Raw genomic sequence first — 14,608 nt, 5'->3', positions numbered from 1 at the left:
CTGTGTCCTGGGGGCCACCTCAATCTATTTTATTAAGGAACTTTCAAAGTGGCCCATGTCAAAGTTAGTTTCTGAGACTGTGTCTCATACTCTCTCACTGCTCAGTCTTCACCCCTGCCCAGGCCTCCCATGGTGTTCAGGCTCTGCTGTTCCTGGCTAGGTCTGCCCCTCTAAGCGATTCTTTCATTGGCTCCAAGCTGTGGTGCCCACTCCCACCTCTCCCTGCAGCTCTGTCCTTTTCTCTGAGTGAAAGGACTGCCCCCAGAGCAGTTTCATACCGTTGCAGAATTCCAGGGCTGGAGTTAATCTCCAGTGTCCAAGAAGGCTGGTGTAGGGTTTTTAGGCCAGCTGCATCAAAGCATACCAACTGGCTAGAGGAAAATGCTTTTCTGAAAGGTTCTCAGGGCACTAGATGCCTGGTTTCGTCATGCTGAGGCACCCGTAGATGGGTCTGTTTGAAAAGCCACCTGTGGCATCTATGTTTCTCCCTTTCAAGACAGGCAAATTCCATTTTTCTGACTGAACACAACACCTGTTGTTTCATAAACTAAGAAGAGTTCAAAGCGGTATGTGCTTGAGAAACCTTTCAGAGTCTATTTTCTTATGTTTAGCCATGGAAGCAACCAGCACTGCTATCAAGATTAGAAGACACAAGACTCCATTACTTGAAATCTTAGACAAGTTGACACAATTGCCATCAATGGGATTTAAATAGAGAGGTCATTCGTTCATCCATTCTTTCATGCATGCATTCTACAAACATTTGCTAAATAAGACATTGAAGATTTAAAGATAAGATGTAGTCCTTGCCTTCAAGGAGCTTGTAGTCTAGTGCAAGAGGAAGATATGTATAGAAAGGCTATAGTAGGCCGGGCGGAGTGGCTCACACTTGTAACCCCAACACTTTGGGAGGCCGAGGCGGGTGGATCACAAGGTCAAGAGATCGAGACCATCCTGGCCAACATGGTGAAACCCTGTCTCTATTAAAAATACAAAAATTTGCTGGCATGGTGGCACGCCCCTGTAGTCTCAGCTACTCAGGTGGCTGAGGCAGGAGAATCGCTTGAACCCGGGAGGCAGAGGTTGCAGTGAGCGGAGATCATGCCATTGCACTCCAGCCTGGCGATAGAGCGAGACTTCATATCAAAAAAAAAAAAAAAAAAAAAGACTGTAGTTGTATATAAAAATGCTACATTGTCACTTATTACCATTTTTGGATTTTCTAAAATATAGAGTAAGAAATATGTGTATATGCACATATGCATTTGGGCAACTATGTAAGGTCTCTATAGTTGTTCAAATCCAACTGGCCATGCTGGGGTATGAAAAGCTTTCGACACAAGAAAGGGACACTGAGCAAGCAGGCTTCACTGTCCTGAGACATGCTATGAATATGTAAGAAAGTCGACTTCAGTGAATAATCATTGAATGGAATATCCATTAGAAAGATAAGCAATTTGATATTTCACTGTGTTAATAACAAAGGTGGGTCAGGCTTTAGGGATGGAGTTTCGACTGTATAATAAAACAGGACTTTTAGCAATCCCTGGTTCTTTTCACTAGCTGACTTTTTCTCACTTTCTACAAGGCCACCCACCCAGTTATACATCAGAGTCAAAGAATCATTGAATTTTAGAGTTGGAAGAGAAGTTGGCATGAAAGAATGGTTGCGAGTGAATGTTCTATTGAACTAGACTATGTCTGCAGCCAAGCAAAGGGCTAGACTCAAAGAATAAATGCCATTCACTACACTCTTCTAGGCCAGGGAGTCTGTTTGGTTGAATATGTTTCCTCTAAGCTTTCAGTCTCAACCCCCAGTTACCTTCAAGCTTTTGAATGCATAGAGTCTTAGGAGTCTAGTAGACATAGCCTCTGCCTCTGGGGTCATTTGCTGCTACTTTTTTGAGCTTTATAATAACAGGGCTTTCTAGCATGCAGAATTTCTGGCAAGACGGCCAAGATGGGCCAGGGCAAGAAAATGGCCAAGCCATTGGACTGACCATCTAAAGAGGGAGGGGCCACTCAGACTCACTGGGAACACTGCCATGTTAGGGTAAGCCCTTCTTACCTCTGAAATATTGATCCGGCCCTCCTGGAAGGAGCAGGTGGTGGGGTCATGAGTGCAGAGGTTGCGGTACTTGCACCAATGGCAGCGGAAGGCGCTGTTGACACAGGACAGGCACCTGCAAGGACAGAGATGGTGAGAGGCAAAGAGAAGAGAACAAAGAGGGAAGGTGGCATGTGTCATGATAGAAGTCTGTTAACCTGTGTTTAAATCCTAGTCTCATTCTCAGGAGGGAAGACTGGTGGGCCATCCTCTAGCACCAAGAATTGTGGATTCTCCATCCATGATATTCATGGGAACAGAAAATTGGAAAGAAAATGAAACCAGATAAGAGTATAACTTACAAAGCAGGGGTGTGCTTCTATAAGCTCATGAGAACTGATTATTCACATTTTCAGGAATTTTGCAAGCTGATAGACATCATGGTGGTAGTTTGAAATCGGCCATGGTGGAAATAGTTGCGCCACAGAATTTGGCAATGCTGCAAACTAGGTTTTCTTCTGAATGCTGGTAGCTAAACATTTCCCAATATTTCACTGCTTGTAAAGACAGGGTAGCTGGCAGAGCACAGGGACAGGAATTGGGCAGATCTGATTATAGACTTGCTTCTGCCACTGCCACTGGGGTCACACTGAGTAAGTCACTTCACCCTCTGAATTGGAGTATCTTCATCTGCCTGTAATAAAACATTCCTGTCTATGCCACAGGGCTGTTTGGTGTCAAATGAGATAATGTATAGAAAATGGTTTCGAAAAATGCCATGCTAAATGTGAGTATTATAGTCAAGCGCTTAAATTACCTGTTATTTCAACCTCTTAAATAACATTTGAGTGTTAACAATTGGTTCATATCATCTGTGTTATTGGGCTTGGGGGAGCTAACAGTATTAAGCAGTAACTTTGTCCCACTCCCCCAGGCATGGAACAGTAGGCTATGTGTGTGGTATGTGCTTTTCTTACCAGGGTGAGCACTTCTTTCCTTCCAATTTCACCTGGAGACTGTGTATATTCTTTTGGCTCTCTGTGTGTGATCAGGTCATTGTAATGGAAATGGGTTTTGTAGGGGGGGTTAGTCTTGCTCCTCCTCGCAGCCCCCCCTACTCTATCTAATCTTTCACAACTAGGCCAACGTGGAATGGACAGGACCAGGTCTGCAGTCTGGCGCCACCTGGTGGGGCTCTGATTACATTTGGGTGGTTGGGGCTTGATCCAGGGGTCACCAGCTCACAGGCCATAGTATGTTGGGTTGGTTAGCCCATTTACACTTCATCTTCCCATTCAGAGCATTTTTATCCCATTCTCCATTGCCCAGACTTTTTTAGTTTCTGAGCTTCATGCTATCTCATGTACTCTCAGATAGACTGGTTCTTGGTAACATCTTATGATTCAGCAAGTAAATAATGAAAATGGACCAAGGGCCTAAGGAGGATGGTTATTGGGGCTCTAGCTAGATGTGGCTCTTCCGCTGGCTACTTTTGTGACCTTCATTGTAGCACTAATCTTTCTGTGGGCCTCAGTTTACTTTTATTACAGTAAATTATTAAAAGGAGGGGACTATACTTGATTCCATGAATTTTAACTGAATTCCAGTAGAGAAGGGCAAGAGAGGCAGTGTTTGGCATTAAAATGGAATCTTTGCTGTCAAGGAGACCTGCTTTTTTTTTTTTTCTGTTAAAACTTGCTGCCTGTGACAGCATCTGTGTTGCCATAGCAATACATCTTTGAAAGTGGTGACATCATACTGTGTTGCCATGGAGATAAGATTGCTCTCACAAACAATGGATTCCATCACCACCATGTTGGAGTTTGAGAAGGAGGTAAGAGGTTCTGTCGCCCAGATGCTTGCCATTCCCAAAGCAGGGTTTGCTGGGATTCAAATGCAGTGGTTAGAGGGCAGCTTTGTCTATTTCAGCTTCAGTCCCTTTCTGCCCTCCCTGGTTCCCACCAGGCCATTTTTATCACTTGTTCTGTCTTTCTCAGCACATCTATTTATTTGTCCCAATGGGGCTCCTTCCTTGACTAATGTAGAGACCAAAGAACTCCAGAAGATTATTCTAATTATGAAAATCAAGTTCAGAAAAATGGAGAATAAGGAGGACTAGCTTATTTGCCTCTTCTAATGACTAAAGATTCCTTTAGGGTTTAGCTGCAAACAGACCCTCTTCCCATCTTGATTGCTGAGTCCTTCATGCCCATAGCTTGGACCCTACAGACTGGATACCCTGAAGACCTGACTATGACGTGGATCCCAAGTGGCTCCTGCCCTGGGTAATGGGAAGGATGAGTCCGTAAACATTCCGAATCACTGCCTCCTCTGATATGGAGCTGTTGATTGACCTCTCCCCTTGCTGAATGTCCAGGGTTTTTGGTCCTATGACCCTTATGTGGCTCTATTACAGAGGCTTGTGTTTCCTTCTTTCTAAACCAAATGGTGTATGAGTTCCCAGCTTCTGTGGAAAGGGTCTCAGTTTCTCTACCAGGGAGGATCAGCAGAAACTAAGTAGGGGTTTCACTCCCTCCATTTCTGCTTTTTCCCTGTGAAATGTTCCCAGCTTCTCACACAGTTATGGGGTCTCATAGCATGTGGGCACCAACTGGCAGGCATTCAGCTGCTGGAATGGCTGGTGAGGTCCGTAGAACTAAAGTCAAGCCCCACTGAAGGCTGTGGTTTGGCCTGTCTGGTTTCCCTTCCTCTTGAAAATATTGAAGGATGGATTTAAAAAATGATGGAGTGAAGGCCTCTGCTCCACCTTCCCATCCAGGTCTTTTTATCATGTGCTGAGAGAGGCTACTTTCCCCCTTCCCTGCTCCTCCTCTGTGGGTGACTGTGTGCATAGCTGAGTCGCTATCTCGGAGTCCCTCTTCATCTGGTTGTGGGTGACATGTCCATACTCCACTCACTGTCAGCCTCTACCTTCAAAGTCACCACCAAGTGGTGGAAAATGAAGAACTTTTTTTACGGTTCCTGTTCTCTGACTCTCTTTTTACTATCTTGGCCTGAGAGTTGGGGGTTAGGTGTGTTGGGGTGGCATCCAAGGATTCAGAGACTATAGAGAGTAAATACCATTTGGTTTAATATGGTAGTATTTATGTACAGTGTACTCTGTCCAAACAAAGTGTCAGGCCCCATGGGGAAACTGTGAGGTGACTACAACATGGTTCCTGCCCTAAAGGAGCTTAGCATCGAGGGGAAGAAAGCCCATACCCACATCCAGACCCAGAGCAAGACCCTTTCTAATAAGCACTTACAGTTGGTGGGCACTGCAGTTGTAAAACTTGAACTCGGTGCTGACAAATATCTTCCCTGTCTCCTTCGACCTCAGCTGTAGCTCCAGCCCAAACCAGTCTGGAAAAACAAACAAAAAAGGACGGGGTTGGGTAACAACGTGGGGACCCAGTGGACAGCCACAAAAATAAAATGTAAGTCATGAAGCCACCACAGGGCTCTCTTAGGATGCAGATACTATGTGGAACCTGCCTGAATCGTCTCTTCTCCTCCCAAGGAAGCCTCTTTGGGTAAATACCAGCCCACCCCTCAGACCCAGACTTCCTCTGCCTGCAGGGAGGAAGAAGCAGATTCCACGGAGCCCCTTGCCTCGGTCAGTCATGTTCCATTACTGAAAGGATTTCAGAAATATTAGGTCTGAGCCCCCAGTTCTGTGGAGAGACCTGCTAAAAAACTACTGATGGAAGCCACTCCATTCCTAGGAGGGACGAGCTATCTGGAAAGACGCTGTGTTCTGTGCAGCCTTAACTCAAAGCAGAGCAAGTGTTTTCCTTCCCGAAGTTCACTTTGGGGCATGACAGTTTGCTTTCAAACTTAAACAAGCTGTCTAAGCCAATATTAGTATCTGGTATAAGAAGACTCTGTGCCTAGTTCTTGTGACCCCCAGCTCCCTCAGTATAGAGAAGCCCCTCATTTGTGGCTCTCATGGCAGATATTTCTTACCTTGATCCAACGGGATGACAGGGACATCCTTGGGCCCAGGTGAGATGCAGATGACCTGGCTCCCGGACACCTGCCCCTCCACCTCTGTCAGGTTCCCAAAGGCACAGGCGATACCCGCAGATAGATCAGGAGCATCACTCACTACCAGGCTGAGCTGTGGGAGGAGCAAAGAGATGATGCCAAAGAAAGACCTCAGGAGACCTGGGCTCCAGACCCAGCCCTGCTGTGACCCACTTTGCTCACTGATCTCCCCTGACCTCATCTATAAAAGAAGGATGTTGGTCTAAGTGGTCTTCCAGCTTTGAACACTGAAGTTACAGTCATTAATTATTCAATGTGTGTAGGGTCAGTGGTCTTTATTAATATTATCATTAATTAATGTTTCCATCTTCTCCAGCATTAGAAAGCCCTAGGGGTGGGGGCGCTAGAGGGAAAGGTACCAAAATCCATCTAAGCCCCTGTTCATTTTGACATGAAAATTAATTGCAAGGCACCACGCAAACTTGAAAGCAAGTCATGAGCCGAGCCCTTCACAGACAAGGCCTTAGCCATGGCTCATGGGAGTAATATATCACCAACCTGGAGGTTTACCAGGAGCTCACTAGGTTGGTGGAAGATAGCTAGCTCCTCACCTTGGCTGTCGTTCATCAAGAGGCTGCTTCTAAAGGCTGTGTGTTCCCTAGAGTTTGTGCTTCTCTGTTCCATGTGGGCTCTCTGTTCTCTAGCAGCTCCCTTGAAATGGACCAGTAGGTTCATAAGGAGCTCAGGGGATCAGAGAAGTGGCCACCAACTGCTTGATGTCTGCTATTACCTATGGGTTCCAATCATCTAGGCCAGCGGTTTTCAGCTTTTTTGAATTTGAAGACCCTACTTTTAACAGTAAAAATATCACAGACTCTCTGAGGAATCTGCCGATTGAGAAAATATTCAATGGCAAAATGCTGCTCTAAATCCATTGCACTTTTAAATGAGTTTGTACTCAAATTACCACAATACAGCATCTAAGTGGTATTTGAATAGGTAAGAAAGGCGACTGGTTTCCTCTGCCCATGAGGTGTGCCCATAGGGTTCATGGTGATGACATCTCAGTGGCCTCCAAGCTGAGGACCGTGATGGCGTAGGTAGGTTTCCCTTTGTTTTATTTTTTAAATTTTTAGTAAAGACAGGGTCTCACTATGTTGCCCAGGCTAGTCTTGAGCTCCTGGGCTCAAGCAACCCTCTCCACCTCAGCCTCCCAAAGTGCTAGGATTACAGGCGTGAGCCACCGTGCCCAGCCTGTAGGTTTCCCTCTATCTTCCTATCAATACCCAGTGGTGTTATTTGCAATGGGTTTCTCAGTCTCAGTGGGCATCACCTAACCTTTCCATACATTTGTTTGCTGCTGAATCTCTGCCCCAGTTTCGTTTCCATGGGGCCAAGAGACTTAGGTACAAACTCCCCTGTTTGTTTCCTCAGCTCCCTTGGAGCCAAAAGCTCCTGGTGGGGATGAATGAACTGAAATCTTGGAACGTTCATTAACTAATTAACATTCGTGAATGCTCATAAAACCTTCAGAATGAAATAATAATGCAGGGCCTGAGGACATGAAATATTTTGGGTTGTACCTTGACAGATAGTTAAGGGCTATTTTATTCTCTTTAATATTCTCTTTAAGCATACACTGACTTCGAATTGAGGCAGCCTCTTTCTTGCTCTTATTCTTTCCTCTCTCTCTCTCTCTCACACACACACACACACACACACACATACACACATGCAACTCGCAGATTTCTTTAAGAGTGCAGCGAGTGGAGAATTGTAAATGCAGCAGATACTGAAGAATGTGTTATTTGGTATTGGATTGCATTATGTTGCAGATGTTTGTTACTAAATGCAAAATCTAGATTTACAAAACAGATCAATGGGTAATGAATTTGCAGGGAAACTGGAGAATGACTATGCCCTTTACAATAGGCATTGCCATACATTTGCTATAAACATAAAGTCTCCTTACTGGATTTAAAGTCTGATCAATTTACAGATACTTGTGCAAGCGTGAATGGAGCACACCCACACAGGTGCATGCACTGTATTCCCTCTCCCCATGCCCCTGGATGAGTTACTTACCAACTGGCTATGCTCAGATACTGAGATGCTGCTGGGATGCACTGCAAGGCTCACACACTGGCTGATGCTGGCAGCAAATCGATTAGGTTCCCAGGCCTGTTGGCATTTGTCCCTGCGGGAGCACCTGCCATAAACACAGATTCACAAGAGGTCAGGCCTCTGGGACCCATCTGTTTGGCTCCATTGTCCCCTGGGCAGGATGGGAGTTTGCTGCCCTGAGGCCTGTGTCCTGTCTTCTCAAGAAGACTTTTACTGTACTCCAGAGGGCTTTGGTGACTCTCAGACAGTCTCCGTTCGCAGTTAAGGACAGACTGAGAGGGAAGAGGATTAATACCCAACATGAGAGATCCAGTTTCGACATAAAGAATTAACAGTGGAGGGTGTTCAGGTTCTTGATATCTTGAACAAAGAATTGGACAAAATGCACAAACAAAGCAAGGAAGGAATGAAGGGATTTATTGAAAATGAAAGTTCACTCCACAGTGCGGGAGCGGGCCTGAGCATAGGGGCTCAAAGGCCCTGTTATAGAATTTTGGGGAGTTTAAATACCCTCTGCTTGGAGTATGTCTTATGTAAATGAAGAGGATGAAGTAAAGTTACAAAGTCATTTACAGCCAGTGTACGCCTATGGAGAGGATATTTTCTGTCAGAGCTGAAGTGTGAATCAGCCTTATGTTCCCTGCCTCCAGACCCTGTTTTCCTGCCTCAGAATGACTCTGTTATTTTTGTTTGTTTGTTTGTTTTTTTGAGACAGAGTCTTGCTCTGTTGCCTAGGCTGGAGTGCAGTGGCAGGGTCTCAGCTCACTGCAAACTCCGCCTCCCAGGTTCAGGCAATTCTCCTGTCCCAGCCTCCTGAGTATCTGGGATTACAGGCACCCACCACCGTGCCCGGCTAATTTTTATATTTTTAGTAGAGACGGGGTTTCACCATCTTGGCCAGGATGGTCTCAAACTCCTGATCTTGTGATCCACCCGCGTCAGTCTCCCAAAGTGCTGAGATTACAGGTGTGAGCCACCGCACCCGGCCCTAGAATGACTCTTTACAGCACTGTGGGATGCTGAGACCAGAGAGTGAGGGCAGCCTGTGGGACCTGAGAAGCAGCACAGCCATGGAAAAGCAAATGAACTTTGGGGCCAAAGAGCCTGGGTTCCAACCCCAGACCTGTTACCTACTAGCTGCGACCCCTTGGACAAGCTACTTAATCTCTCTCTGCCTCAGTTTCCTCAACTGTAAAAAAAAAAATAAGGATTGGCCAGGCATGGTGGCTCACACCTGTAATCCCAGCACTTTGGGAGGCTAAGGTGAGGAGGATTGCTTGAGCCTATGAGTTCAAGACCAACCTGGGCAACATAGTGAGACCCCATTCTAAAAAAAAAAATTAGCTGGGTATGGTGGCACACGCCTCTAGTTCCAGTTACTCAAGAGGCTGAGTTGGTTAGATTACTTGAGTGCTGTAGTGAGCTGTGATTGCACCACTACACTCTCACCTGGGTGACACAGTGAGACCTTATCTCAAAGAAAAAAAAAAGGAGGAGGAGGATGATAATACCTATTTCACAGGGTTGGTGTAAGAATTAAAGGAGTTAGTGGTTAGAAAATGGCCTGGCGCATAGTAGGTGCCATGACAGTGTTAGCCCTTATAATATTAATATTAATGATGCTGATAATGATTCATATTATCATTTTCCTCCAGAGAAATTTTTAAGAAAATAGGAGAGGGTCTTGGCAGTGTGGGACAGTGTGCATATGATCTTGTGAGTGGATTAATGGCTATTTGAAGGCAGTGGCCATGTTTTATTCATTGGGATATTCTACCTGTCACATGGTATATTTTAAATAAATGTTTGTGTCACGAAATAATGCCTTGAGACAGAGAGACAGACAAGGCGCTGCAGCCAGGGCTGCCTCTGTCAGAAAGCTTGTTTGGCTGTTTCTCCCAACATCTTCATCTCGGGCTCTAGGCTCCCCTGCCCACAGTGGCAGATGCGCAGGTGACACCAGCACTCAGGAGCTTCAGGTTGCTGCCTGCCTTGTCACATGGAAACCGGCTCCACGGCTGGTGCCAGCGTGTCCAAACCAAATAGCCATCGGGACACTAGCGATTCCACAATCAAGCAGTGATTCGCACTCTAACTCCCCCCAAACTCCTCCCCGTCTTCCTTTTCAGGCACATAATGGATCTAAATATGAATGCTGTCAAAGAAAAGAATTATTGAGGTTTAAGTGAATCCTTAAGATAGCTCTAAAGTGAGCTCTTGACTGGAGCCTTTATCTCATTGACTCACTGAAATGGCTCTTTTTTTATCATACTATTTATGGCAACAGCCCTAACAGAGATAAATAGCCTTGGAGACAATAACACACTTGCAAGAGCAAGGCATACAGAAGAGACAGGAAGGCTTCAATTCCCCCCAACCCCTCAGAGGCTCCTCAACCCTCGGCCTCCATTAAAGAGGCCTCCGTGGGGACCCGGGAGCTGCAGCTTCCCCCATCTCCTCATGCCTGATACCAGGCTGCTGCTTGGCAGGTGGGAGAGCACTGCAGGAGGGTCTGGTGAAGAAGAGAATGACCAGATGCAGAGAAACCTCTGGGTATAAACAGCAAAAATCTTGTTCTCCGCGAGCTCTTGGGGCGGAGAAGCTGGGAGATGAGTGTCCTGGTAGGTAGGGAGGATTCTCTAAAGAGTTAAGGAGTTGAGGGGACAGAGGAAACCTGGGACTATTCTGATGTGGCTAATTCCAGCAGTCACGGCTGACCTGCACCAGGAGGAAGACCGGGTGGTTTGCGGCAGCGGGGAGGCCCAGGCATTGCTGATAGATCTATAGGCACTTGTTCAAGATGGGGAAAACAGACGTCCTTGCTGTTGAATAAATGATAATCCCCGATCTATAATTTTGGTGTGTTCGACATGGGAGAAGTGCCACAGGCACTGAAGCTGGGAGGACAGAGTGGTGGAGGCATGGGGAGTAGGAGGTACCACTGGACATGACCACTGCACAGCTAGAGGGCAGGCTGCCCAGGGCCCTTTGCACAGAGCTGGCAGCAGGCTGTCAGGTTCTTTGGAGAAAGAAATTCTCTCGAGGAAAGACCCTGCCTGCTGGCTGGTGGGTCAGCCTCACTGCAGGGAACCAAAATTTACCCCCTTTTGCCATTCTGGGGCACAACATTAGCATCTTTACCACTTGTCTGACCTAAATGGAGACACACTGTCCAGGTCTGCTAAGAGCATTTCTGCAAAACTTTCTGAGCAATCTTTTACCTCCAAAACCCAAGCAGGGAACCCAGTATTCACGGGCTCAAATCCAGTCCAGATTTTGCATCTGTGAGGCACCAGCTTCCCTCCCTCCCTCCAGAGCCCTCCCAACACCTGCTGCAGAGGCTGGAAGCCAAGAGCTATTGTGCAGGACCCTGAACTCTGGCCCTCTGCCTCCGCCTCCACCCCAAACCCAGCTCATTTCATGGAGATGCTTTGCTGGCTGGCACGGAGCCCTGGAGTTTCCAACTCCATTGGGCAACAGAATTCCTAGCCAGCTCCTGTCTTTCGGGGTTTTCACCCTTTCTCTTCCCCTGGGGCTCTTCAAATTAGGAAGTTTAAGTGTGATTTAGCATTTATATTGAGTTGGTATTCAATGGCAGATGATGAGGCCAGTTGAAGTGAGATGTGAACTTCTTGGAATCATAAAATAATGAGGCCAGAAGGGTCCTCCCAAGGGTATAGGGTCCATGATAATTATTCTGATTTGTGTAGCCTTTTCTGGGCTTCCTTATTACCAAAGCATTTATTATTTCATTTAGTCTTCACAATTCACCTGTGAAATAGGCATTTTCCCTAAACAGCAATGGAGAAACAGAGGCCTGGAGTTGTCAGGGGACCCATCCAGGGTCACACAGCAGCTAGCTGGAGTCTAAACCTCCCAATGCCAGTGCACCACCATCTGCACACTCTTGGCACAGAGGGGCACCTATTTCAGGCTACACTGAAGAAGTTTTGGGGAAACCTAAAGACTACAGTATCCCTTGTGAGTTCTTTCAAAGACACAAGGATATAAGCACCTCACTTCAGAGCAGCTGAAGGGCTGAATTTGGAAGTAAAATGAAAGAAGAGAGGCAAAGACCCTGCACTTAGAAAGAAGGCCCACCCATGGCCTCTTTGCCTCTTCCTGCTCTCAACACTGAAGCCACGATTAGAATTACTGCTCTGAAGAGGACAATTCCTCTCTCTCTCTGCAAAGTACTGTCATATCCCATCATTCCCGGAAAGCCCCGGTCTTCTGCATGCCAAACCCTTTTCCAGTATACCCCAAACTTACATGTTGTGCAGGGCACACCAGCCACAGTGAGGGTCCCCAGAGCTCAGGCACTCCCCACAAGTCGTATACTGCTCACATGACTCCACGGGGACCCTGGTGACCTGGCAGAGAGAGGAAAGAGGGTACAGTGAGGTTAGGCTGTGACGACTAGCAGGTGTATGTCACACAGTCCTGTGTGTACTCACACTTGCACTGTCAACTCCCCTAAAGAGGTGACACTGGGCGGCAAGTCATGGCCTCAATGTCCCCAATCTCTTTACCTGCATAAGGCAGGTAGGCTAAGCCGAGTGTGTCTCTGAGTGGCAGCCCTAAGACTTCTTGCCTTCGCGAGAGGTAGCAGCAAAGGCTCCATCTATTTCTGCCCTCCGCTAGCATCCTCCCGAGAGCTGGGCAAGCCAGTGGCAAGTACTGAAAATGGTTAACTCTGTTGAAAGGCTATTGAGTGGCACAAACTCATCTCTGAAGAGCTTTCAGCTGGGCTTGGGCTGAGACATCCTGCCTACACAGAAAACATTCAAAAAGGGAAAGGAGAAACTTTTCCCATCAAATAATATTCATAGTATGGCACAGACTCTTTACAGCCAACCAAATATACCACCTGGATCCAATTATCCCATTCTCTGATGTCTGCATTCAGTTTCTCTAGTAAATCTCCCATCCTTTGAAAAGTCTGGCTAAATGGGAACATCCACAGAAAAGAGCTGCCTGATTCAGTCTTGCCTGGAAAGTGGGAATTTGTAGATCAAGACCCTGCCCCCCAGAGAGTGTAGCCCTTGCACACTCCTCCTGGTCTTCTGCTGGGGCCCTGCAGGGGCTTGAGCTGGGCCTGTCTGGATATTACTCACCCCTACTTGCACAGCAGGGGTGAAAATAAAGACCAGGCAAGGGGGCCAGAGGACTGAAGTGTTCCAGTTGATATGTCCTAGGTATCTGTTGCTGGCTGGGGCAGGAGGCTGCTGGGCTGCAAAAACATTTGCTGGGATGGGAATGGGTTCTTATTTGTTAGGGCATAGAGGTCCCCCACCTACCAGATGTGTAAAAAGTAAAAACATAACCTGTGGTCCAGCAGCACAGTGTTCTGCCTCTGGCAGGGGGACAAAAGATATGATGGAGACACCTCCACGGCATCCTCCTGAGAGGTTCAGGATGGATCCTAACACTGTTCACTCAGCAAATGTTTATCAGATGTCAACGCTGTGGAGCTCTGGTGCTATGCAACAGAGAAACGATAGCGAACAGCACACAGATTCTGCCCTCCCAGAACCCTACGGTCCAGTGGGAGTTGGTAATGACAAACCGAGACTTGCTCTACATTGTGCTGAGTTTTTGTTGTGTGGGATTGGTGTGAGTGCTGAAGGTTTGGGGAACTTAGCGAAGAGGTGACCAGTGGGGTAGGGGTGCCTTGAAGGGTAAGAGGGGGTCAGATGCAGAGACCTGGAAAGACATGCCAAGCTGAAGGATTGTGATGAGCGAAAGCGATCATGGATAAGTTCAGTATAAACTTAAGTGTAGGGTGTACAGTGGGTGGGAGGGGAGAGAGATGAGCCTGCCTTTCCTCTCTTGGGTGTCCCCACCCATCCTTCCTACATCATCACACTTAACATTGCATATACGAGGCTTTTCTGTAAGTCAGTGACATGATCAGCTTTAAACATCCCTCACCTCCCTTTAATAATAAAAACATGAAATGCAGGGAGATGAGTGTAAAATCTTGCAATTTAGCTTTAAAAAAGACTGGTACTCTAAGTTTAAGGCGGGGGATAGCTGATTTGAAATAGTTCAAGTGTGACAGACCTAAGGGTTTGAGTTGACTCAAAGTCAACTCAACTCAAAATCTGATGTGACCTGACAGGGTGAGGTGATAACGAAAGAAGCTAATCTGACCATGGGCTGCATAAATAGACACACAGCATCAGGGTCGAGAGAAGCCACCCCCTACTGGGGAGCCCGGAGTTCAGGTCTCCGCAACCTGCCCTAGGAGGGGCGTTGCTCAACCAGAGATCCTTCCCGGAGGGTGGCCAGGAAGGGGTGGGATGCAGAAGTGGTGTCTGAGGTACAGCAGATGAACCTGGGATGTTTATTTAGTCCAATGAAGAGTCTCAAAGTAGTCACGTAGGCTGTTTTCCAGTGTTCGAAGGGGAGCAGTATGGCTGCAGTGGGACTCATGGGTGAAAAGCT

The 14,608-nt window shown here is 46.9% G+C and overlaps 1 protein-coding gene across 1 annotated transcript in view; it reads right to left on the bottom strand.

The window, feature by feature from the left end:
* The window catches only part of PLXNA2 (plexin A2), a 222,069-nt gene that overhangs the window by 68,446 nt on the left and 139,015 nt on the right, over positions 1–14,608 (bottom strand). Inside the window, exons 5-9 of the mRNA XM_031014522.3 lie at positions 12,431–12,531; positions 8,120–8,243; positions 6,014–6,167; positions 5,314–5,410; positions 2,069–2,183 (exon numbers count right to left, since the gene is read on the bottom strand). Coding sequence (XP_030870382.1) covers positions 2,069–2,183; positions 5,314–5,410; positions 6,014–6,167; positions 8,120–8,243; positions 12,431–12,531 — 591 coding nt within the window. The remainder of the gene's footprint in view (positions 1–2,068; positions 2,184–5,313; positions 5,411–6,013; positions 6,168–8,119; positions 8,244–12,430; positions 12,532–14,608) is intronic.

Source organism: Gorilla gorilla, chromosome 1, assembly GCF_029281585.2.
Source record: "Gorilla gorilla gorilla isolate KB3781 chromosome 1, NHGRI_mGorGor1-v2.1_pri, whole genome shotgun sequence".
NCBI classification, from domain to species: domain Eukaryota; kingdom Metazoa; phylum Chordata; class Mammalia; order Primates; family Hominidae; genus Gorilla; species Gorilla gorilla.
The sequence above is the reverse complement of the archived record's forward strand: the minus strand, read 5'-3'. Positions and strand labels throughout refer to the sequence as shown.